The sequence below is a fragment of the Pipistrellus hanaki genome, assembly GCF_964339955.1.
Source record: "Pipistrellus hanaki genome assembly, chromosome: 2".
Taxonomy (NCBI): domain Eukaryota; kingdom Metazoa; phylum Chordata; class Mammalia; order Chiroptera; family Vespertilionidae; genus Pipistrellus; species Pipistrellus hanaki.
In genome coordinates, this window is record NC_140504.1 from 122,150,207 (window position 1) to 122,177,405 (window position 27,199).

Sequence of the window (27,199 nt, forward strand, 5' to 3'; positions counted from 1 at the left end):
GGTGCCAGAGACTTCACCTCCATGCACATGCACCAGGCTGGCCGCTGATGGAACATGCTGCCCGCTCAGGGCTGCTCACACTGGGGCAGGTAGGTCTAGGGCATACCCCACAGTGCCTCAAGCCCCAGCAGCAGCGGCAGTGGCGACAGCACCTGCCTGAGCGGGCCCCATGCAGGCAGTACGTTCCATCAGTGGCCTGCTGATGCACATGCATGGAGGTGAAGTTGCTGGTGCATGCTTTCCTGCAGGCCTGAGTCCCCGAGCAGCTGGATAAGCTGGTGATCCCAAAAGTCTGACAGCCCAGCAGAGGTGTTAGGCCTGCGGTCTGGCCAAACAGGCAGAAGATGGCCCTGATCTCAGGAGGCTAGGCCCTAGAACCATACCCACATCATTTTGTGCACTGGGCCTCTAGTTTCATATAATTATAAGAGAAAGTGATATATAACACATTTTATAACAAACTTACAAAAGTTGTGTGAAAACATAGCTGAGAGTACTATTCATTTTGACAGCAAGACCAGGAAAAGCTACAGTAAATGTTTGGACTAGGCTGGAAGGATTTTGATGTTTGGTGAGGGATAAGCATTTTAAGAGAGAACATTCCAGACAAAGGAAGCAGACTTTAAACAAGTGTATGAAATCATGGAAATCTTGGCACTGTCAAGTATGAAGATCAGGGTAAAATAAAAAGAAATGAATTGCCAGGTGATGGGCAGAAAGTTTCCCAGTGGCCAGTTGAAGGTTGCCTATGAATCACATCGGGGTATGCCTGCAGATCACAGCAAAGGGTTTTATGTGAAAGGAAGTACATTGCTATCAAAAGCTTTAAGTTGAGAAGCTACTTGATTGAATGTCTATTTTCAGTGCATGCTCCCAATGAAGGCAGGATGGAGCATGAACTTGAATGGATAGACAGTGGAGACAGGGAGATGTGGCAGGGTTTCTTGGGTTGTAGCAGAGACCCTGGGACTTGAGAAAAGGTGACAGGTAGACTTGATAAGACTTAGTGGTCTACTTGGTGGGATGCAAGGAGAGTGCAGAGAGTGTGTGGAAATTATAATCTAGCATGACTCTGAGTTCCCCAACTTGGGCAATTGGGATAACCCAAGGAAGGAACTTGCCATGAACCAGAGATTTTTTTTTTTAAATCTTCATGGATTCTCTGGTGGCATGAAAGGAGCTGCAACATTAATACCACTTAAATTCTAAACTTACTTAATATTTTCTTGTTCCATTCAATAAAACACTGTTTGAATTGTGCCATAAAGCAAGAATCAAATGTATGCAACTTATTGTTCTAAAATTTCCAAATACAGATAGACAAATATACTTGAAGAATAATTTCCAAACCAAAAATGATCAAATATAGTCAGGGGCAGGGCCATCTACTGTAGTGGTCATTAGCCACAGATGGCTATTGAGCACATGAAATGTAGCTACTCCTAAATGAGATGTGATGAAAGTATAGGTTTCAGAAATGTAAAATAAAGAAAATAATACAATGTACTTGTTAATAATTTTGTATTGATTATATGTTGAAATATTTTGGATAGATTTCATTAAATAAGATATACTACCACAATTAATTTCACCAATGTGGTTTTTTTTCTTTTTTTAATGCAGCTATTAGAAAATGTAAAATTATATGCATGGCTCACATTATATTCTATTGGACAGTGTTGGTCTAGGAAGTTCAAGCTTTGCAATGTCAATATTTGATGACTTTATATAGGCCAAGGTTATATTTTATATTATTGCTTATCTCTCTATTACTGGGGAAGGCTTTACCACCTGATGTTTTCAAATATCTTCCTATGTATCTTTATCTCATAAAAAGTAGTTGCCATAGCAACTGCCACAACACATTTTATTTACTACACCTGGAGGGAGAGATATAAACAGTCATCAATCTGTCATTTAAGGCTACACATTTATAATTTTTTCATGTGTATCTGGGTCTTCATTTGCAAAGCAGAGCACTGAGCATAGGAGACCTGACATAATTTCTGTGTCATTGGCTTCCTTGGGTCTGCATAGAGAGAATAGAAACTATCTCATATCCCTTCAGGAGAATATTTGGATATTCCAAATATTAAAAGTATTTTGAAAGGTATTCTTAGGACACCTTGTCAGTCTAATGCCACACAGTTTAATGTAGTAATGGCATCTAACATTCCTTACAGTGCTGGAGACAGGCAAGAAGGACCAGGAGGTCTCCTTTGAATGATATGGGCATGGGCATGGAGGGGAGGGGAGAACTTGGAGGGGGGAGATGCAGAAGAGAGAAAAGAGGCCAGACCGGGATAAAGCAGAAGATTGATCAGTATTAGCATTTGTTCTCACAGACTTTAACAGTCATTTCAAGTACCGTGTTTTTCCATGTAGAAGACTTCCCCATATATAAGATGCCCCCTACTTTTCCAACTCAAAATTTAAAAATCATTATTTTAAACAGATTGCTGGTTTTCCTCTTAAGGCCTTCTTCTTTTTTTGGCATCTTAAGGAGTTGTTCTTTCTGTTTTCTCCACTGTCTGATCATACACTCAGTGGAAGGAGGTCCAAATTGTCTCTCTGCAGCTCAATATCTATGCTCTTTTGCACAGCTGATTACATTCAGTTTGAATTTTGCAAAGTAAGACAATCACTTACTGATATTTATCTTTTTATTTTTGACATCTTTATGGTCTCAGAACATTCAGGTCCCTGTTACATCTGTGCATTCTCCACCTCCACCTCCAATTACAGCAGCAGCTGATGTCAGTAACAATGAGGCTCCTGATTGGAGGAAGCCTATTTGACAAGGTATGGGCAGCTATGCACCCCAGCAGCTCCCTGCTCATCTGACTTCCATGTATAAGATACCCCTCGATTTTCAGTCTAATGATTTTAGAAAAAAAATAGCGTCTTATATATGAAAAAATACGACACTTTCCATATTCAGCCACAGGGCTCCACTGGCTGGGAGAGGGAGAGCCCAGAGCCCCTCTGCATATAGCTCATCCCAGCTCTGACCTGGGAAAAGTGAACTGGTTAGAGTGCTTTATGTTGATCATCCTGTTTCATGGTGCTTTAAATGTTATGCTTATTTACGCCATTTAAGTTTCTGCATTAGCCTGTCACTCATGGGTCAATTATGTTTTAACAAGCTTGTCCTTCAATATGCATCATTTGGACAAAGATGACTGAAAGGGAAATTGGGACAGACTGAAATGATTCTTATTACCATGATTGTAAATACATGGATTGGCCTTATGGATTTCAATGTGGTTGAAAGTACAGGCTGGGGCTCAGCCTCTAAGAGGTACTTGCATAGCAGGTATGCCATTTTCAGTTGGACATTATGCTTGTTTGAGGTAGTTGGAGCGGGTTTATGAGGACCAAGGTCAGATCTAAAGACCCCTCCACCCAAGCTACTCCTTTGGTGTTTCATGGAACATGGATGTGTAGCAAAAGGAATAAGCCGTCTGTGTGTTCGATTTTGTTACACATCTGTCATAAATCTATGTGAGGCTTTCCCACTTATGCTGCACTTTAGCATCACTCACTGGTTTATCTAGCCTATGGGCAGCCGCCCTAAAAGAAAATCAAGAAACTGCTCGTTACACCTTAGATGTTACATCTTGAGAAATCCCTAAGTCAGCAGTGGCATTTAGGGGTTCCTTGACCCAAAAGGAATCAAACCAACAGGAAATAAAAATATGAGGCAAAAATGTAGCACCTCCTGCCTAGTTTCAAGAAAGGTTAATTGTCATTGTTTGTTTTTTAGTGTCTCCCTTTCTGCCTCTACATCCACTCCGTGGGGAGGGGGAGGTTGGTGGAGAAGAGACAAGTGTGGCTTTCTGGTCAGAACTCAAATAGCACAGTTTGAATTATATAATGGAGCTGCTGGGAGTCAGGTGACAGGCTCACTGAGTAATTCCCTGCAGAAGGAGACAAACTGCATGTTAAAAAGCTCAACAAATACTTAAAAAATAAATAAATAAATAAATAAATAAATAGGAAGAAGGAAGGAAGGAAGGAAGGAAGGAAGGAAGGAAGGAAGGAAGGAAGGAAGGAAGGAAGGAAGGAAGGAAGGAAGGGCAGCCCAGGCCTTAAATTAGGGACTTCCAAGCTGCAGTTCCCTCTGAAATCTCTCCAGGCAGAAACAGCTGGGCAGGTGGGCTGTCAGAGACTTGCAGAGGGTCTGGTTTGGATCACAGACTTACTTTCTCTTTCATTTCAAAAATGCTCCCTGCCTCCGAAACTGGTTGCCGCCAATGTCAAGTAAAACGTATGACTCCTTGGAGACTCCAACCAGGTTTTTAAGAACCGAGGTTTTTTGTGAAGGTAAACAGCGATCCCTATTCCACAGGCTGAGTGCAGGGAACGCCAGCAAGAGTCTGCCAACTTGTTCTGGGATCTGAATGAGCCTGGAGAAACCATCTGTGGTGGGGGGTTCAGGGTAGGAAAGGGAGCAGATGGACCCTTCCTGCCTCGATGGGTGGCCACCCCATCGTCCATGGTGAGTGCTGACCCCCTTCCCTGCCCCATTTCATCCCAGGTGGGAGCTGGCAACAGTCAGGGAATTGGCACGGGCGGCCCGGGGGCCCTGAAGGGAGGCGAGAGGGCTGCCTGGCACGGAAAGGCTGGCTGGGCTGGGCTGGGCGTGTGTAGCATGTGTATTCAGAGCCCACACTTGAGGAGGCTGTTGCTCAGCCTAAGAAAGCACAGTTATCGGAGAGCCGGGAAACAGCCAGGAGGAGGCTCCGTGAGAGAGCAAGGAGCTTTGGGAAATCTGTAAGGTAGGCGTTGGAGTTTTAAATAATTGATTGCCTTTTGTGTGTCTGTTAGTTGGATTTTGTATTGGTTTTGTTCGGGTTAGGGAATTTTTCCTTTTTGGAGTTGCCAGTATGAGTTGATTTGTTTGCAGTCCTCGGATAGGCTCCTGGGCTGTGCTGGAGCTCACAGGGGCTGTGCAGATGCCTGGAAGTCAGAGGTGCTGGATAAGGAACTAGCGATGCTTTTCAGACCTAGGAGATTCACTTGCAAAGCTTCGTGATGGAGACTTGCTGGGAGCCCTGGATGCCTGCTGAGGCAGGCAGTTTAGGAACCTGGGGAGGTGGGGTGCGGAGGGAGGTGGGGAGTTTCTGACTTAAAGTGACAGCCAAGGGAAAATGGATTCAGCAATTGATATTTTTGGGGAAAGCGGCTCTAGGGAGAAGTTGTTGATGATTTAAAAAAAATAAGACAACTAGGAAAATGAAAGGATTAGATAAAGGAATAGGTTTGGTGGGACCCCATCTGGGGCTGTAACATTTTGAGATAAAATATGGCATGGAAATAAAAATCCATATGGGGCCTGATAACAGCTCACTGAGCATGTTTAAACAATGCTGCAATGGATCTATTTTCCACGGACTCCTAGACAACCTGAGAAATAGGCAAGGCTTTCGTTTGCGGGAGTTTATTTCTAGTTGTTCTTTTTTGGCCACATGAGATGCTCTAAACAAAATATGGTGATATTAGAAACAGGCCTAGAAAGAGACTCAAGTGTTTGCTGCCCTCACTCCTTCCCCATCTAACTCCCAGTCTAGAGCAAATTATATGAGTTCATTGCTTCTAATATAAACAACTCTATAGAATGGCACAGTTATAGCTGCAAGAGAATATTTGGATATTAAAATCAGAGGTTCTTAAATCTTTGAGATTATGGGCTACGTTTGAAATTCAAAAAGCATCTCTACTGCAGCCTCATCACCTCCATCTCTTCTGATGCTTGACAAACAAAACTATTATAAAAAAAATAAAAAATAAAAAAATAACCACAAAGCCAAAAGGCAGAGCATGAGCTTTCTAATTAAAGGCCCTTTTGTAATGACAGCCCCTTAAGAAAGCACTGCTTAAGTAGTTCATATCAGCACAATGAGTCCCTTTTCTTCAGATTTCCATCAGTTGAAATTTGCTGGAAACCTACATTTTTGCACACCAGTAATGTAATGAGGTCTGGGCTTCATAAGAATGACCAGTATACACTACACAACCCATCAGTGCCTTCTACGTCACAGAGGATAACAGATGCACTACTTAGCTTGGAGTGCATTGCTTTGCATTCTCATTCTCTGAAATTTGTAATCTGCCTAAGTCATGGCACCTATGTCATCCTCCCAAGAACTGGCACTTGGTTGGGTCTTACAAAGGATGTTTGTGTTACTTTTCAGTCTGAGGGACAGTCAGAAACACAGCTGCTTGGGTTTCCATTTCTGGGACAGTTCAGTGCTTTATGGGACGAGTCAGAAGATGTGAAATAGCACAACTGTTGAAAATCCAGTCCTCGGAATAATAAAGATAGTTTGCTTAAAAGCATATACTTTTTGTGCTCAGACTGACTAGAATTTGCATTTCTATTCTGCCACCTATTCAGTGAGTGACACTGTGGGCAAGTATCCTGACTTTTCTAAGGCTCCATTTCTTTCTCTATAAAATTGGATAGTAACCGTGCAGACCTCATACATTGTATGGGAAATAAATAAAATAATGTATTAACAGAATAGCACATAGTACAGTGTCTAGCATAAACAGCACCTAGTAAATGTACCTGCTATTATTAGTGTTATTGATGGCACCTAGCTACCACAAAATACTTGAAAAACCAGAAGGTAAAGAATATGTTGTGCAAATTCAGATCAACACTCCTGATTTCAAAAATGTTCGGAAATTAAGCCATGAGCATTTCCATTCTTCTTTATGAGGAGGCATCATTGGCCCTATGTTTTGGACAGAAGAGTTCATTGAACTGAGTTAAGCTACACAGACATCAGTGGCGGCAGCAGGTGGGCAGTATTTGTCTGCAGACCCTCTGCTCCTAATGCCTTGATCATGCTGCTCCTGATGACCGGCTGGGGGACACACCAAAGTTGACCTAACTGAGGCAGAGTAGCTCTTGTCTCCGAAGAGCCTCAAACACTTTCCCATGGAATTAGTTGTGGTTTGGCAGGCTTGGTTTGTCTTACTTCAGCCCTGCTATGAACCGTGGCTCTGAATCTGCTGGACTCAGGCTACAGATATTTATCTGCCAGCTCAGGCAGATGTGCAAGCGTGATCACAGCTACCCAGTTATAAGCTTCCGCTGGGACAGCACAGAACCTGCTACCCTTGTCTAGCCCCCTGAGGACTGAGTTCTTGTCTTCTCCTTGTAATCTCCTGACATGGGGATGTCATGCCTCCCATAGAGCAAACTGCCAACCATAGACAGTAAGTCCTCACTTGACATTATCCATAGGTTCTATGACTTTAAGCAAAACATTGTATAGCAAAGCCAATTTTACCATAGGCTAGTTGATATAAATAAAAGTTAAGTTCCTACCATCAAAGTTATAATGAAACAATGTTGTTCTAGATGACAAATTTGAGGACCTGCTGTATTATAAAGTTGAAGACAGTCATATAATGAACCCTAAGGATGAAAATGTCAGAAGGCTTTTACTTTTACATTCCATGGGAATTCAGCCTCCTGTAAAATGTAGAATCCACAGTTATAGGGCAGGCATTAAGAGAAGGGATTTTATGGGAGGTCTTCCAGGGAAAGCCTGGGCTTCTCAAGGAAACTACCAGAATCAAATGTACCCCCTGGGATTTGTCATCAAATGGCAGAGTGATGAATATTGTAGTATCATCAACTAAGTAATCCACCACAAAAACAACACTAAACTCTAAAATTAAGATAAACAGGGAAAAGGGGCTCTTAGAATTATGGGGGGAAGAGGGGAGAAATATGGTTCAAAAATAAAGAAACAATTTTTTCTTTTTTAAAAATATTTTTTCATTGATTTCAGAGAGGAAGGAAGAGGGAGAGATAGAAACATCAATGATGAGAGAGAATCATTGATCGACTGCCTCCTGCACATCCCATATTGGAAATTGAGCCCAAAACCTGGGCATGTGCCTTTGACTGGAATTGAACCCAGGACCCTTCAGTCCACAGGCCAACACTGTATTCACTGAGCCAAACTATGATACCTAGGGTAGAAACAAATTTTTAAATCTAAAAATACCCTAACCTTGGAAATCTGTACTTTAACGCTAAGGGGAAAGAAAAGGAGTGAAAAGGAGAAACAACAGAGACTGGCATTAAAGTGTTGGTTACAAGTTCAGTCCTATTCTCTGAGCAAATTATCAGTTGAATCTGTCTTATCATTTATAAAAATGATTTAAAAAATAATTATTGCCCAACTCCAAGGTTGCTGAAAGAAAAAAACAAGATGACTTGTCAAAACTGAAGAAATGACAACAATCTTAGAGTATTCCCCTCAAAAATTCCATCTCCACCTGGAACTATCACACAGGTATTAATAACTGTATAGGATTAAAGGAAGTTGACACCCCCCCTCCCCAAAATAAAAGGCAAGACACATGTGTGTGTAACTAAGAAATAGGATTTTTATTTTTAATAATAGGAAAGAAAATCATGGGATAATCCATAACAAATAACCAATAACTATTGTATTAGTTTGCTGAGGCTGCCATAACAAAACACCATGAGCTGGGTGGCTTAAACACCATAAATATATTTTCTCACAGCCCTGGAGGACAGAAGTCTAAGATCACAATGTCCACAGAGCTGGTTTCTCCTGTGTTCTCTTCTAGTGACTTGCAGATGGCCATCTTCTCACATGGTCTTTCCTTTCTATGTGCACATCCTTGGCGTCTCTTCCAGTCCTATCGGGTTCAAACCCCACCCATATGACCTCTTTTAACTTTGATAACCTCCTTCTAGGCTCTATCTCTATAGTCATATTTTTAGATACTAAGGGGTTAGGGCTTCAGCATAAGAATTTTGGGGACACAGCCCATAACTTCTCATTAAACCTGGCCAGTGTTGCCCAGTGGCTGAGTGCTGACCTATGTGAACCAGAAGGTCCTGGTTCCATTCTCAGTCAGGGAACATGCCCGGGTTACTGGCTTGATTCCCAGTGTGGGGCATACAGGAGACAGCCAGTCAATGACTGCCTCTCATTATTGATGTTTCTATCTCTCTCTCCCTGTCCCTTCCTCTCTGAAATCAATAAAAAGTTTTTTTTAAAAGAAAACTCATTAAAAGGTATGAGAACACATTAAAAGAATTCATAAATTCTTGCTTTATGAATTTATCTGGTCTGGAAAGGAAAATGATATTACCAGACTGTTATGGGGAGACACCATTGAAGGTAGCCTGGTAGACCTGGTCCAAGATTCAAGAGAAGCATAACATCCTGGCATATTTCAACTAAGAGAAAGTGAGGACCTTGTTGTTGTTTTACTTTTACCTAGATGTTCTATTAAAGAACTAGCAGGTTGACCCTAGCAAGCTTGCATCTTTCTGGTGACAGCTGTTCTTGCTGACAGCTATTCTTATTTGGAATTTGTGGCCCAGTGCATGAAATTTGTGCATGGAGGGGGGGGGAGTTCCTCATTCCAGCCTGCACCCTCTCTAATCTGGGACCCCTCAAAAGATGTCCTACTTCTGGTTTAAAGGGATTGGCCCTAAATCAGCAGTCGGACATCTCTCTCACAATCCGGGACTGCTGGCTCCAGCCTCTCACCTGCTTGCCTGCCTGATTGCCCCTAACCACTTTGCCTGCTGGCCTGTTCACCCCTAACTGCCCCCCTGCTAGCCTGCTCATTCAAAACTGCCCCCCCTCCGCTGTCCTGATCACCTCCAACTGACCCCACTGATGGCCTCCTCACCCACAACTGGCCCCTCTGCTGGTCTGCTTACCCCCAAGGGTCCTTGCCATCCCATCCTGGCCTGATCACTCCTCAGCCATTCAAGGTCCCAGCTCCTCCTTTTTTTTCTTTTTTCTTTTCAGTGCCTCCTTGAGTGGAGACTAGGGCTGGCTGGAAGCAAGTACCTAGGATTGATTTATCTTCTATAATTGAAACTTTGTAGCCTTGAGCAAAGGCCAGGGCCAGCCAGGAAGCTTGGCTTCCTCCATTGCTGGGGCAACCCAAGCCTCCTGCTTGCTCCAGCTCTGTGATCAGCTGCCATCTTGGTTGGGTTAATTTGCATATTCACTCCTGATTGGCTGGTGGGTGTGGCTTGGCAGCAAAGTAATGGTTCTCTTTTATTAGTGTAGATTAGATGCTCCTTTGAGGTCAAAAGGATTATGGAATTTCATTGGCTAATTTCTCAGTTGTTTTGAATAGTCTGTCTTTTAAAGGAAGTGAAGAATTGATCCTATCATCTGGTTCATGCCATGTCTGGTGTTATCTTGAATCCTTTTCACCACTTCATCAGACTGTCCCCAACTGTTCCTGTTCTTATTCAGTGACATGGTTACCTGAAACACATACACATTCATTCAGTCATGAAACAAAATTTGTGAGAAGATGATTTGTAAGTGATATCTACAAATATCAGTTTCTAAATTTCTGATGTTTGATTCAGAAAGATATGAGGCCCAGCTAATGGCTGAGATGTCCCCACAAATATGGAAAGCAGAGGGAAGCTGACACCTATTCTAGTTCACAGCCATGAAGAGGCATGAAGGAGAAAGTGATAACAAGGAGGGGCAGGTGCACTCTGATAAGGGGGGCTGTGCTCACTGCCTTCCCTGTCCCTTCTCCACTTGCAGCTGCACCTGTAGGTAGACCATTTGCACCCTTTGGAGGAGACATCCCAGCTCCCTGTTATCAGTCTCGATGCTAGGTCCAAACAGGAAACATGGGATATGACATAAGCAGAGATATATGTACCTTGTTTTTTCAAAAAACAAAACAAAAAAAACAAAAAACAAAACTGATGGTGGTAAAAAAAAAAAAAAAACTATATTGGGAGGAACAAAGAAGCACACATTTACTAACTTTAAAACACCCTGTCATGTCCTTTTTCATTAAAAATAAGGTATGCCTATATGCATATGTAATACTTTCAATAATAAAGATTAAAAGATATATAAGGTATGCCTTCAATGAACAAGTGAAAAGAATCAGCTCCCAGGCCTCACAAGCATGATCCCTCTGGTATGGCTTCATCATAACAAGAACACACTCTGTATTAGCAGACAGTTTTCCCCTTAGACCAGGACCCATTTCCCCTTAGACCAGTAATGCCTTATTGATCTGAATCAGTTTGCCCAACCTTCAAACTATTTGGATACAATGTTCTCTCCCAGTGTCAAGTGTGTTTGCTTGGGATATTAGAGAGAGAGGCTTTGGAAAGAAATGTGATATAATTTGGAATGTGTCAGAGACTGTATTATTTAGCCCTGATTTAAGGTGCTATGCTTGCCCACAAAAAGACCCACCCACTTCTTGTTCTAGCTCTCATACTGTAAACAAACACATGTTTTGCATTCTATTTAGTATCATGTTTCTTGGGGTTTTTTTTTCTTTTTGTTGGTGATTTTGTTGTTTAAAATCTTCCCCAGTGTAATGCTGAATTACTATCTGCTGTTCCAACCACAAGAAGGCTGTGAGGTGCTTTATGGGGAAAATATGTGTTAGATAAGATTTGTTCAGGCATGAGTTATAGTGCTGTTGGCAGTGAGTCCAAGGTTAATGAATCAACAATAAACACTAAATAAGTTATCTTGAAGCAGAAACGCACAAAGTATAAATGATCAATTGATGAGCACATTGTGAGAGGAGATTTGCAGGAATCTAACCCTGTTTTTCCTTAGGAGCAGAGGGTCAGTGTTCACTAATCCAGTTCACACCAATGTGATAGGACAGTGTGGCTGTGAAGATGGAGAATACCTGGTCATCTCCTCCCACAGGGACATAGCTAAGGCTGGGAGAGATAAGGAGGCATGAACTACACAGCAGGTGTGAACCCAGCCTGCCAGCCTGGGGTGTTACAGTGCAATGACATGCATTTGTCACAACAGAACAAGGCCTGCACCAGGTAATAGCAATGAAAACTGGAGGGGAGGCGGCCAATTACAAAGGGCTTAGGAAGTTGGATCAACAGGACTTGGCCACTGAGAGCAAGAGGTCTAAGAGAACTCAGACATCCCACAGAGACAGGTGATAAACTGTTGGAATCGGAAGGCCAGAGTGCCGCCAAGTTTTCAGGGAGGGTAAGTCACAAGTCCAGCAAAGATAAGGACTCAAAAATTTGTGGAACAAAAATGCTGGCATTATTATTAAGCACTCACTATATTCCAGGTGCCGATGAGAGTCTCTTGCTAAATAATCTCATGTAATCCTCACAACAACCCTTTGAGGCTGGGACTATGCTGCCTATTTTATAGATGAGAAGACTAAGGCTCAAAAAAGTAAAGAAAGTTGCTCATGGACATCCTACTTATAAACAACAGAACAAGGAAGGAATTCAAACTCAGACAGAGTGACCCTGGAGGTTACAATAAAAGTGAGAAGTTTTGGAATTTGAGATCTTGAAGGGAAAGAAGAATTATGGTAGTGATATCCTATGTTTTCTCTTCTTACACCACATATTTTCTTACCTTCATGTGCTGTTTTTCTTTTCTTTTTTTTAAATTCTTTTATCCCACAGGAATGTTGCTCTTCTCTCCTAAGCTTTAGAATTGTTTGTTTTGTTCTATTTTGTTTTTGATGTGGCAAAAGGGTGTTTCAAATTATTTAGTAGTTGCAGAAATTAGCATATGTTCTGTTATGATGTGCTGGTTAATAACAAAGGTTAAATATGTCAAAGTTACTTAAAAGAATTATCCTCCTAATCGCCCTTGCATTTCATGTGAAGATAGCTATGGTTTATTTACACATGCACTCATTCATAGAGGAAAGCATGCTCATGCTATTTGCTCAGTTTGGATCACCTGGCATAATAATACGTGGTCTACATTTTGCTTATCATCTCAGATATCAATTATCTTTGAACTTTTTTTTAAAGACATGAAATTTCTTTTTTAGCTTCCCAAATCTGTATTGCTGAGACTTATTTAGCTATTTCCTTGACAGGTAAAAAAAAAATTAAATATCCCCCCAACATTTAGGTATAAGGGCTATTTCCACTGTGCCTGGGGACAAAGGGTGTTTTGTCTATTTATCATATAAAAAAAAAACATGTTAACAATGTATAATAGAAAAATACTCATATATCAGCACATTGGGCCCCTTGATTCTATTAATATTTAAAATGCCCCATCAAAATGTCCAGAAGGTGAGCATCCTTTCTGACCACATGGAAGATACTCTCCAGAGCTGTGACACTCCATCCAAATGCCTCTGCCCACAGAGTTCAAATGCTAGAAACAGCAAGAACAGTTAGCTTAATCTCTGTAGGTAAGTGGGAAAGGGTTCACTTACAAGAGAACTTCTATTCTTTGAAATAACCCAAGTGTGAAACCCTTCCTTTATGAATCAAAAAGAAACCACTTGAACTGTTCTAAAACCAAAAGAGAGAAAGAGAATTGCAATGCAGCTGAAAACTACTCCCTACTCAGTCAACTGAAACTCTTAGATGAAGAAACTCTGCATTTGTATAGAGATCTGGTAACTCAAGAACAAAGGCTAAGACAAAAAAAAAAAAAAAAAGACTGAGAAATCTTTGTCATCTTCCTAAATTACCAAAGTATAAAAGGGGAACTGGAAAAAGTGAAGCCATGTTCAATTCAGCAAACATTCGAAATGATCTTGCAAATATTCTGGACAAAAAAAAAATCCAAAGTATATTTTGCAAAACCCAAGGGAAATTCACTCCATATGTTTCTGATTCACTTATAGTTTAATCATCAAAATATTGCTTTGCCAGGACTAGTTATATCCAAGAAATCTTTTATGAGCCATTTTAAGACATTGTCTTGAACACAGGAAGCCCTGTTTTGCCAAGAGCTAACAGATGTCTGAGCAGAGGCTCTGGGCTTGGTCTTGGGGGCAGAGCCATGGATACTGAGATGTGCAGATCAGACAGCGCTGACTGTATAGGCTCTGTGGGGAATCTGTGCTGTGTATCTGTCTTCACTCACAAGAATAAGAAAAACCCTTCAGGAGAAATAACCCAGGGCAAGGCAAACATTGGCTACCGTGATTTCCACTCAAATTCATTCCCATTCATGGAATCTCATACCCCATTCACCATATTCCATTTGCTAAATGATAATATAGGTAATAATGGCTCTACTGAAATTATATTGTTAGTATCTTAGTCCTCAGAAACCTAAGGTAGAATTTTATTAATGAGATTCAAAAACAGCAACTTCAGACTAGCTATTGACCTAGCAATAGAAAGGAAAAAAAAGCTTTTCTCTTTTTATTTTTTAAATTTTTTGGTGTTTTTTTAATGAACTAAAATCCTCAGCTGAAGACTTCTAAAATGACTTTAAATAAAAAATGTTTATGCTGCTTTCTCTCTTGTTGCCCTTCATCAGCAGTTTTCAAAGTTGCCTAGTTATCTCTGAGCCCCCCTCCGACCTTCTGCTCCCAGGGTTCTGAGATTCCAGTTGACTTTAGAATCATTGAGTGCTCCTTAAAACAGAACTGCTAGACCCCACCCATGATTTATAATTAGATAGGTCTGGACATGACCCGAGAACTTGTATTTCTAACATGTTCCCAGCTGTGGCTACTGGTCTGGGGACCCACTTGGAGAAGGACTTCCTACATCCTCACTACTGATTTGCAGTTGAGTGACAGGAGATGGGTGCTAACGCACAGGTGTAAGTTGAGACCATTTCAGGTGCATCCACTAATGGTTTCTTGGGATGTGTTTCAATGATTAAACAAGGATGCCATCTCTCAAAATTCCTGTGGACCATTACTCAAGCTGAAAGAAATGAAGTAGTTTATATGATTATTGGAATGACTGTATAAATCTGAGGCCATTGCAAAGATTCAGTTTATGAAGTGGGAGCACCATCAGGCCAGTGTATATAGAACCTATAGTGTTTAGAGACTCTCTGGAATAAGACTATCTATAAACTTTAAACTTGCATAAAAGAAGTAATTAAACTCATCTGGAGACATGAGCTTTTTCTGTTATTAAAAATGTAAAAGGACATTTATTGTGTGAGTTCTTGCATAAGCAATATTGGGTGTGTAATGGGGAAATGCCTGTGATGAGAACTGTGTAACTGACACAAGTGGACTGTCCTGATCCCAGGCCCATCGTGAAGTGGGAGCTCAGGGAAGGCATTCCATCATGGAGTTCTCCCGGAGTGCTGCTTTTTGATAATCTGACAATACAAGCAAAGTGTTTATAGAACTTTCTAAAACACAGCAGTTTGCAAATTTTCAAATGCAGTAGAGTCACCCGAGAATCTTGTTTATATGCCAGCTGTCATTCAGCAGGTCCACAGTGAGGCTCAAGGTCATTCTAACAATCTCCAAGGTGGTGCTAATGCTGTTAGTCCTCAACCACACTTGAAGAAGAAAGGTTCCAGATTAGAGGTTCAGGACCCTGGGAAATCTTTTAAAAAATTTCTAGGTTTGGGTGGGATTTGGGCATAGATATTTTTAAAGAACCACAGATGCACATTTTACAGCCAGCATTGAGGGCCTCTGACCTGGAAAGGTAGTTAATATTTCTAGGCTGCCTCTCTGAAAACCATATCTCACCTGATTGGTGAGATTGCAGTGAATTCATACTTGACTTCTCTAGTAAGAGCCTTAAATGCTTTTTTCTATGTTGCTGATAAAAGAAGGAGCCAATACTTTAGATTCCAGATATGCTGTAAAGTTGACAATCAGCTATGACAACTCAGCAACCTGTTTTGTAATCTCACCTGTACAGAAGGTCTCCCTATTTACTCAAATAGGCTAGTAGTATGCAGATATAAGTATAGGTAAAACCAACATTGATAGTCAAATAAAAAAATGTTTAATATGCGCAAGTACTGAGACAAATATTTTAGAACTTAAAACCTTGCACAAAATAAACATTAGGAGAAAAATTTGTCTTAAAAAATGTTAAGAGCAGATGTTACAATCTACTTGTCTCCAACATAAATAAATGTGGTATTATTTCAGTGGAACATCTGATTCTACTTACAATTGCATCCCGATGAACCTTCTTGGATGAGTCAACTGCAAAGTGCATCCCTAAGTAGCTGAATGTGCTATCTGTGGTTGGTGTAATTAAATATTGTGCACTAAACATTAGAGAATGCCTGCCAAACACAACTATTTCAGTATTAGCCTACTTGAATCCAAACTTCACCTTTTCACAATAATTAGCCAACAATTGTAGTTACTTCTTCAGATCATTCTTAATGTCTGATATAAAACAATGACAACACTGAAAAAATCGGTTCCTTGTTTATTGTGGCAAATGACTGCAGACTCAACTTGTCCAATAACTGTTCCAAGTTATTTTAATATCAAATCCAAAAGAAGGGAACTTACATGAATAGCACTATTTTTAAAGTAAAGTTTAATCTACTAAAGAACCATTTTTTTTAAGAAGTATTATGGCAGGCTTTGGAGAATTAAAAACTATGATGTCATATAATTGCTTCCCATGTTAAACTATGGGTTATTTATGGCCATGAGTCTGAGACTGACCAAACATCATTCCAAAAGTTGCCTTCTTAACCAAATCTCCATGAGTTGAAACTGTGTAGTTAATGATCAGTAGAAAAATCAGTAATGGAACAGAAATGACCAGGGCAGCCACAAAGAGATGGTTCTTGTTCTCCGGTCCACTATTTGAGCCCCTTTGTGCTCTGCCTTGTCCCTTGGATTGAACTTCACCCACTCATGTACCAGGGTGAGCAGCACAAACAACTAGAACTGGAGGAAAAACTTTAGGATCCATTTTGCTAGTTTCTGCTCTGATTAAATCTTCACCTAACAGTAGCCTGGAACTCCTCTCTTGACCTCTACATCATACTTTTATTGGGGTTCTCTTCTGTTTGGACTTCAGATGTTCTCACAGACTTAGGTTTGGCTACCTCATGGCTTACACTACAGTAACCCCTACTTCCCTACTTAGAAACTCCCTACTCAACCTCACCTCCAAGGAACCCATTCCCACTGAGATTTTAGCCAGGCCCAACTAGCTATGATTACAACAGACCTCCTAGAAGCCTGGGGTAAGCAAAAGGAGATGGGTCTGGCCCTCAGATTATTGAACACAGCTATGTGAAGGGGAGTAGGATGACCCTCCATGCACCAGGGAGCTAAAGGAACCCCTTGGTCTTTGAATCCATCTATATTCATCTCCAGAATACCAAGCTCCCTCATCCCTGAGATTAAAGTTTTAGAGTTGGGGCTTGAGGAGGAGAACAGAGGCAGGGAACTTTTAAATTTGTATATTCTTGAAAAATCATGACTTTAAAATGTACTCTTTAAATTTCAGTTCACTGTGATACTTGAATTTCTGACTAATAAAACCCAGTTTCCCTAAGGGATATTTTTAGTTAGACAATTTTTATTTTTGAGAAAAGAAAAGCTAGTGTAAAATTTTGAAGTGATGGCCAATAAGCTCATGAATATCTGTTTGTATAAACAATGATATTTGCTCATGAAGTAAAGGTAAACCACGTGGGAATTCATTTGAGGGTAACAATGCCTAAAATCCCATAAATGGCAATCATTGAGTTAGGCTTTATAATTCTAATAAAGATTGTTTTCAGCTTTTGATGATTGATCAGATATTTTAGGGTATTTGAGTTTTTAATACAGAAATAAACAAAAATAAGGGGAAGGAGAATTACTATAAACATTAAAAACAGAACAAATAAGGCACTGATCCGGTAGCCATGAAATGCCAAGGTTTCGGGTTTGATCCGTGGTTAGGGTACATACCAGAATCAACCAATAAATGCATAAATAAGTGAAACAACTAATATATATCCTCCTAATACATAAAAATCCTGGGTCTATCACGACCAGTGGCTCAACCAACCAAGAAGTCAGTCCTACAGTTAGTGCTGGTTTGCATGGTGACCCAGCACTGACTACTGAGGGGACTGTGAAGCAGGCCTGGAGAGAAGCCTGCAGAGAGAAGCAGGGTCTGATCCATAGCCTGAGTGGCAGCTATTAATCAACACTTGCCTCTCTCCTTCTCCCAAGGCCAAGCCAGCATCCGCACCTCCATTTCTCTCCAGGCATCCACTGGGACTGCTTATCAGCCCTACCTTTCTCAGGCCCCATTGATAGGCCCAGAGACGCTGACTGGCATAGAAACTGACCAATTTGAACAAAATCTGGGTGAACTATGAGGAGCCAATGGCTGCCTATGAGGTGGAGCTTTAGACACTGACTGGCATAGGAACCAACCAATCAGAACCAAATTGGCTGGCAGAGGAAGGCAGTTGGGAATGAGATCAATATAGCAGGGGAAGGCAGTTGGGGAAGAGATCAAGCCAGAAGGGGAGAGCAGTTAAGGGTAATCAGACCAGCAGGGGAGAGCAGTTGGGGGCAAGATCAGGCCTGCAGGGGAGGGCAGTTAGGGGTGATCAGGCAAACAGAGGCAGTTAGGGGCGATCAGGCTGGCAGCAGAGGGCAGTTGGGGGCAACTAGGCCTGCAGGGGAGGACAATTACAGGTGATCCAGCAGGCAGGCAGAGTCAGTTAGGGATTATCAGATAGGCAGGGCAGTTAGGGGCAATCTGACAGGCAGGCAGAGGGGTTAGGAGCAATCAGGCAGGCAGGCAGACAGTTAGGGGTGATCAGGCAGGCAGGCAGGTGAGCAGTTAGAAGCCAGTGGTCCCAGATTATGAGAGGGATAACTGACTTCCAGTTTAGGCCTGATGGGCCTAAATCAACAGTCCAACATCCCCCAAGGGGTTCCCAATTGGAGAGGATGCAGGCTGGGCTGAGGGAACCCCCCCTCCATGCATAAATTTTGTGCATGGGCCAATAGTATATAATAAAAGGCTAATATGCAAATAGACTGAACAGAGGAGTGAGCAGTCATTATGATGCACATTGACTACAGGGGGCAGACACTGAATGCAGGAGCTGCCCCCTTATGGTCAGTGCGTTCCCACAGGGTGAGTGCTGTTCAGCCAGAAGCAGCGGTCATGGCTGGTGAGCACAGTGATGTGACAACACTGAGGATGTCCGACTGACAGCTTAGGCCTGCTCCGAGTGGTTGAGGGACCCCCCCAGAGAGCACAAATTTTGTGCATCAGGCCTCTAATATATATAGATATAGATAGATATAGATAGATATAGATATAGATATAGATATAGATATAGATATAGATATAGATATAGATATAGATATAGATATAGATATAGATATAGATATATAGATGTATAGATATATAGATATATAGATATATAGATATATCTTTAAAAATCAAAAAGAAAACAAAAACCAACCAAACAATAACAAAAGATGGATACACATTATCAAGCAGTAACAATACCAAGAATCACTGAATTAACCAAAACAGAAACCTTCCCTTGCACATTCTGTTAGGATGAGTTAGTTCTGTGGATGAACATTCTACAGCGGCACTGTCCAATGTGACACTCAGCAGCCACATGTGGCCATGAGCACTTGAAATGTACCTAGTTCACACTGTAATGTGCTAAGTACTAAATAATACTGGATTTCAAAGATTTAGGATGAAAAGGATGCAAGACATCTCACAATTTTTATATTGTGATTACATGTTGAATAATACTTTGGATAAATTGAGAAATTTAAAGAGTACACTTTAAAGTCACGTTTTTTTTTCAAGAAATTGAAATTGATAGGAAATCTGTGAGGTGTGAATCTGGAGAGGTAGATATGAGCCAGGAAAATAGCCCATACTTTATATGGTTTTGTGAAATGACCAAAGAAATTATGTTTTGTTAAAGAAAATATATTTTAGGATTGATTTCACCTGTTTCTTTTTACTTTTCTTAAATGCAACTACTAGAAAACTTTAAGTCATGTTTATGGCCAAGTTATATTTCTATTGAACAGGGTCATTCTAGAGCCTGAGGATAAAATAACAAAGTTAAACTCTATGAAATACAAAAAGCAAGAAAACCATAGGAATGAAGGGCTTTTTATATGAACTTTCTTGTTTGGTTTGTTTGAATTTAAAAAATGGTGGTTTTAAATTAATTTTACTTTTTGTTTTTCTCTATAGTTTGGTAGATACTTTCTAGATAAAGGTTAAAACATCCATCAACAGATGTTTAAGAATGGATGATCTTTTCCAACCTACTCCAGGTGGAAATTTAGGGTGTGGCAAACATAGGTTTACAGTTGCTCATCTGGAACATAATACAATAATTAATCAATAATAATATAAGAATAAACTGTTTAGCATACTTATAACTTAATCCTACTTTTGCCCCAGTCCATATTTCTCAAATTAAATAGAATACTGCTATGTAAACCATTTGGCAATGTTTTGCCCAGAAATTAGTTGAGAAAATGAAATGCTATCTACTGCTACATATTTCTTGTATATTATACATTTGTACACATACACACATATGTACCAACCAAATATCCATTAGTAATTATGTAGGTGACAAATGGACCTATGGAATGTCTAATGTTTCAACCTAAGTTTATCTTCTCTAAATTTAGCAGAAAAGAATTCTGACCTTGGTCAAACAGGAGACTTTTTAAATATATGGCATTGATAAATTTCTAGAGTACCAAGTACCAAGTACCAAGTACTAAGGATACAATGATGAATAAGATAGGTACAGGTCCTACTTCCTTAAGGCTTACAGGGAATGCAGACAGGCCATGACAATGTAGCATGATGAGTTAGAAAATAAGGAGCATGTTGCAAAGGCACCGAACAAGGACTTCCTGGAAAGAGTCTCAGTTGAGACCTGGAGGATGTAGAGGCTGTTCTAGGTGGAGGGGCATACGCATGGATAAGGCCAGAGGCAGAAGACTGTAAATTGTGCAAACTCTGAGAATTAAAAGGAATTTTGTTTTGCTGTTATCAGGTGAGGGGATGGGAAATTGGTGAGGTGTGAACCTGGAGAGGTAGATATGAACCAGGAAAATAGTCCATACGTTGTATGGTTTTGTGAAATAACCAGAAAAGGCAAATCTATAGGTTAATAGTTGCATAGGGCTAGAGTGAAAGTAAGGAGTGATGGTAAATGGGCACCTATTTTCTTTTTAGGATGTTTTGAATGTTCAAAAAATAGATTGTGGTGACGGTTGCACAATTTGGTAAATATTCTAAAATTCTTTTAATTATATACTTAAAACAGGTAAATGTTATGGTATATCAATTATGTCTCAATGAAGCTGTTAAAATAAAAGGGCATCTTATAAGTTCTGCTGAATTTCAATAATTTCCCAGTTGATGATGTACATTCATGCACCAGATCCCTGATGTGTGAGGGTGACATGAGGTGAATACTGATGACCCTGTGGAGCATCTACTGTGTAATAAACACTGTGTGGACACCTTATCCACATTATCTCACTTAAACTTCACAACAACATGCTGGTAGCTTGACTCTGTCTGGGTGGTTTAATATTGTCACAATAAAGATGTAATTCTATTGGATTGGAAATATAGACAACCACTGCTTTAACTAAAGGCAATTCAAGCTCAAAGAGGTGAAGTAACATGCCCAAAAGCACAGACAGTAAGTAGATGAGCCAGGATTGGAACTGAGGAAGGTAGAATCTCAGGTTTTGCCCTTTCTACTCCATCCTGCTGCCCAGAGACTGGATGAATGAGCATACACAGCATGAGGTTGAACTCTTTGGTAGATTATCCAGCAATAATACTTGCACATGCTCCTTGTATTAGTTTCCTGTTGCTGCTGTAATAATTTGCCACAAATTTATTGGCTTACAGTAACAGTTCTAGAGGTCAGAAGACCAAAATCAGCCTCCCTGGGATGAAGCCAAAATTGGCTCCTTTTAAAGATTCTAGAGGAGAATTTGTTTCCCTGCCTCTCCTGGCTTTCAAAGGCTACCAGCATCCCTTGGCTTGTAGTTCCTTCTTTGCAATAGTATCATTCCAACTTCAGCTATCATCACAGCTCCTTCTTCTCTGAATTGACCCTGTTATAAGGAGCCTTCTGCTGGATTATATTGGGCCCATTGGGACATTCCAGGATAATCTGTTTATGAGCCTAAATTCAAATCACATCTGCAAACTCCCTTCTGCTGTAGAAGGTAACAACATATACACAGGTTTGAGGATTAGAATGTGGACAACTTTTGGGAAGGGCATTATTCTGCCTACTAAAACCCTGCTCTAGAAACCTGTGTGAGAAAGAAGTCTAGGAATAAACATATTCTTTCATATTTTGACCTTGCACACAAACTCAAAAGCTTCTCTTTATTTCTGACAACTAGAATCAAATAGTGCAATTGTTTATTTGTTTTCAATTTCAAATGTCCTCCTCTTGAAACTTTTGAGGAATAAAATTTAAAAAATTGATGTGTCATAAAGAATATTATTTTCTTTTGAAGGTATTATTAGATGCAGTATTACTTTAATATATCAAACCCTCAGAGAGCTCCCATGTTAAAGGAATGTGGAAATTTGGACAAATGAGAACAAACACACACATAGAGTAATATTGCTCATAAACTGTTTTTGAGGCATACTTTTTTCCTACAATGTCATTTAAAGCTCACAGTTGTTTTTAACTTTTTTATTGATTGATGAGAGAGAGAGAGAGAGAGAGAGAGAGAGAGAGAGAGAGAGAGAGAGAGAGAGAGGGAGAGATTTGTTGTTCCACTTATTTATGCATTCATTGGTTGCTTCTGTATGTGCCCTGACTAGAGATCAAACACACAATCTTGGCTTATTGGAAGGATGCTCTAACCAACTGAGCTACCCTGCCAGGACTCAAAGTTGCTTTTAAATGGGCCAGTGTCTTATTTTTGTTAAGGTTCTGTGGTGTCTCTTTTGCTCTAAGTTTACCCTCTACAGCAATAACTATAAATTGCTAAAGTCAAAGCATCAAATTAACAGAAGATGAAGAACAAAGTCAGAGACCACGAGACAGCCTTGAATCCTCTTAACATAGAACAAGCACAGTATAGAACAAGGACTTATCTATTGTTATTCAAGAGTTTCAGATTCTGAGGGGTCATCATTGTTCCAAACTTTAGCAATTTTTTTTTAAAGTATATACATTCAAGACATTGAATAGTAAGAATTTGTAAGTTGAAGAGAATGGTATCTCCTTTAGTTCTTATGCAAAATTTTTCTCTATATTCTTGTCTCTCTTTGACTAATGATAATAATACCTTTCTCCATAACTCCTATCATCTTTGCAGAATATATCAACCCCTTAATGTTTTGTTCTCTTATACTCAGCATATCACCATAGACTTTTCTATTCTTCAACTCAAATCCTATGACAGACTACTGCTAAAAGTAATATTTTAGTTTAAACATGTCCTAGGTCAGTGTTTCCCAAAGTGTGGCACATGTACCCCCAAGGGTACAGGAAGAGTTTGGTGGGGGTACACGTTGCACTGGAGTTTGGTGGGGATATGCACTGCACCGTGCTTAGCTGCACCTAATTCTACGTTCTCATGAGTACAAGGGGTACTCAGCGTTAGGAAAATTATAGAAGAGGTACACATATGTCAAAAGTTTGGGAAACACTGTCCTAGGTGGTTAACAACGTCTAAATTTCACTCTCAGAGTAGAATTGTGGGGGACTTGGAATATTTGCTTTTTGTCATTAACTATTCCTCAGGGGGTAGGGGGGACTTCTTGGGCTGAGATACACCTCCCAGTTTTTATTTGCCACATGTGGGTGTGATACCAGCCCATTTCGTGTCTCTGACTCTCTTACCAGTATGGATGTGGCTTTTTATTTATATCCTTAGTTGTAAGAAGTCAGTTAAGCTAGATTTCAGATGTTTCTAAATGATGGTTGTTCTGTAGTTTAGTTGAAATGTCGGTGGCCATTAACTGCTTATGTGACCTTGGGATCAGTCTGTCTGGAACTGAATTTTTCCATATGAAAATCAAACTGATCAGGGTTGTTTGATATGACTGTGAGGTTCCTTTCAGTTCTAATATCTTATAGGCCCAGAACATTTGGTGGTTATGGGAACTATGTGTTGGATCTTGGTTTGAGGTTTCAAGAAATTGACCCAGAGATAAACTACAAGAGTTTATTTGGGAGGCACACTCAGGAAATACTGGTAGAGGCTTGGGGAGATAAGACAGAAAATAGAAGAAAGACAATAAATTTATTATCAAGCCAACTGCAACTCTATGCAACACACTTCCAAGTTATTCCAACTTAGAGGTGTGGAAACTGGGTATTTATTCACATACTTATTCTCTATGATTGGTTAAATAGAACTTAGTGTGGCATTGTCACTAAAGTACTTTTATTCTTTTATTCCTATAATCAGAAAAAAATAAAAATAAAAAGCCAACCCTCCATATAGTGTAACAGATGTTCCAAGTAAGCTTTCTAATTGTGGAAGTAAATACCAATAGGATTTGGGTGGGGTGCCGACTAAATCTGCTGCAATGTGGGGGTGGAGGGAAAGTATAGGTAATGAATGGTCAATTAGGAAATGAGAGAGCTGTGATCTCATGTTTGGGTTTATTTTAAGTTGTCATGAATGTTTCAGAGGTTACAAGGCATTCCTCTGAATGTTTTTTTAAATAAATATTTATTGTTCAGATTATTACAGATGTTCCTCTTTTTCCCCCCTTAGCTCCCCTCCACCTGATCCCCCCACCACCCCCGCCCTGCACCGCATCCCCTTACTCCCCACCACTGTCCTCATCCATAGGTATAAGACTTTTTACCAATCTCTTCCTGCACTCCTCATGCCTCCTCCCCCCCAGAATTGTCAGTCCATTCCCTTTCTATGCCCCTGATTCTATTATATTCACCAGTTTATTCTGTTCATCAGATTTTTTATTGACTTGATTTTTAGATTCACTTGTTGATAGACATGTATTTGTTGTCTCTTTTGTTATTCATAATTTTTATCTTTACCTTTTTCTCTTTTTCTTCTCAAAGAATACCCTTCAGCATTTCATATGATCCTGGTTTGGTGGTGAAGAACTCCTTTAGCTTTTTCTTGTCTGTGAAGCTTTTTATTTGACCTTCAATTCTGAATGATTGCTTTGCTGGATATAGTAATCTTGGTTGTAGGTTCTTGCTCTTCATCATTTTGAATATCTCTTCTCACTCCCATCTTGCCTGCATAGTTTCTGTTGAGAAATCAGCTGATATTCATATGGGTACTCCCTTGTAGGTAACTAACTGCCTTTCTCTTGCTGCTTTCAAGATCTCTCTTTGTCTTTTGCCCTGGGCATTTTAATTATAATGTGTCTTGGTGTGGTCCTCTTTGGATTCCTTTTGTTTGGGGTTCTCTGCGCTTCCTGGACTTGTAAGTCTATTTCTTTCACTTGTAAGTCTAAAGTTTCAGTCATTATTTCTTCAAATATGTTTTCAGTATCTTGCTCTCTCTCTTCTTCTGGCACCCCCATAATTCTGATGTTGGTATGCTTAAAGTTGTCACAGACGCTCCTTTCACTGTCTTCTTTTTTTTTTTTTTTCTTTTTTCTTTTTGTTTTTCTGGTTGGGTGTTTTTTGCTTCCTCACATTTTAAATATTTGGTTTAGTTCTTGGGGTCCTCTAGTCTACTGTTGGATTTCTGTATATTATTCTTTATTTCAGTCAGTGCATGCTTAATTTCTGACTGGTCCTTTTCGTTTTTTTTTTCTTTTTTTGTTTTTTTTTGGCATTCTCATTAAGATATTAAGATCTTTAAAGGTCTCACTAAGTTCCTCCGTGGTTTCTAGAAAATTCTTGAGTAATCTTATAACTGTGGTTTTGAACTCTATATCCAGTAGTATGCTTTCCTCCATTTCTTTCATTTGTGACATTTTTTGTCTCTGCATTTTGGCTGCTTCCCTATGTTGATGGAGTGGCTTTGTGTAGTAGGTGACCTATAGGGCCCAGGAGCTCAGCCTCCCCAATCATCTGAGATGGACACTCTTGGTGCACCCCTTTGTGGGTTGGGTGCACAGTCTTGTTGTAGTTAAGCTTTGATTGCTGTTGGTACACTGGAAGGAATTAACCTTCAGGCCAATTGGCTGTGAGGTTCAGCTGTGTCTATAATGGAAGAACTTCTGTGCTGGAAACACCCTTCTGGGGCAGAACTTGCTTCAATGGGACTTTGGTGCTCACTAAGTCTGCCCCCTGGGTGTGTCACTTATAAATATGAAGAGTTGAAATCTGGTGTCATCTCACACTGACCACTAGGTTCACTGGCTCCTGGATCTTCAAAGAGGTGCAAGTCAGCTACTGTCTGAGGCCACCCAGCATGAGCTAAAGCAAGATTTACAGGTTTCTCCTCTTTGCTTGGGTTTGGAAATTTTGGAGCTGATCCAGCTGCAGTTTGTTAGGTTAAGCTGTGATAGGGCAGGCCATTCATATGCAAAAGTCGCTCTGCACAGTTTGGGTGGGTTTGTAAATTGGGCGGGGTGGGGTCTCAGGGAATCACTAGGGCATGGCAAACAGCGATGGCTGTCAATTAGCCCTCTCTGCATCTCCATGTTTCTATGTCCCCGAGTCCCACATCCCAGCATAGGTATCATAATCAGTAAATTATGATACCTATGCTCACCTCTGCAAGAAAGCCACCCTCACTTTCAGACCTGATGCCTGACAGTCCAGTTTCTCCCTCTATGAGTCTGGGTCTCCAGAGTCTCACTGGAAACTGGAGTTCAGAGCAGTCGGAATCGTGTGTCTCTCTCCCACCTCAGTTGCCAACCCTTTCCACGCACGCCTCCATACCTCTGCTTTTCCATGGCTCTACACCTCCTAGACAGTCTTAATGCCCTTTTTTCTTTCCTTCTAGTTGTAGAACTTCCACTCAGTCAGCTTTTCCGTGGTTCTGGGTGATAGTCATTTTGTCTTTTAGTTGTAGTTTTGGTGTAGTTGTAAGAGGCAGCAAGTACAGGTGTATACCTTTTCCTGTCATCTTGGTTTCCTGCTCTGAATGTTTAGCAGGGTATACAGGCTACCTCTGTGGTGGGCATGGGCAAGAAAATTAATTTGTAGCTTAGCATTAAAGATGAGCTCACAAAAATCCTGACTAGAATGAAAAGGGAGATATGTTAATAAATTATGGATTCTCTGTAGTATTTACACAAAAATATTCTGAAAACACCACTCTATAAAAATATGCAATGAAATTTTCTCTCATTACCCATTCTTCAGACAATGACATTAAAATGTTATGATTCCATGACATTTAAGCTAACAAGGAGCTCATTCTTAATTACTTGGTATAGAAGGTTCAGTTTGGCAAAGAGCCTTCCCTCATTTATTATGGGTCTTTCCTTTAATGCATAGCCAGTGCTATGTGTAAATGGGCAGTTGGC

At 40.3% G+C, this 27,199-nt stretch overlaps 1 protein-coding gene across 7 annotated transcripts in view; it reads left to right on the top strand.

Moving 5' to 3' along the window:
• PHACTR1 (phosphatase and actin regulator 1) overlaps nucleotides 1-27,199 on the top strand; it is a 520,404-nt gene that overhangs the window by 230,767 nt on the left and 262,438 nt on the right. Inside the window, exon 1 of one of the 7 annotated variants that reach the window (XM_084872735.1) lies at nucleotides 4,183-4,501. The exons of 4 other annotated variants lie outside the window; for them this stretch is intronic. In XM_084872735.1, the coding sequence (XP_084728861.1) occupies nucleotides 4,477-4,501 (25 nt within the window). In that variant the 5' untranslated portion in view covers nucleotides 4,183-4,476. Of the gene's footprint in view, nucleotides 1-4,182; nucleotides 4,502-4,732; nucleotides 4,782-11,456; nucleotides 12,036-27,199 lie in introns of those variants that run through there. 2 more of the 7 variants (XM_084872737.1, XM_084872736.1) reach the window with 2 other exon arrangements.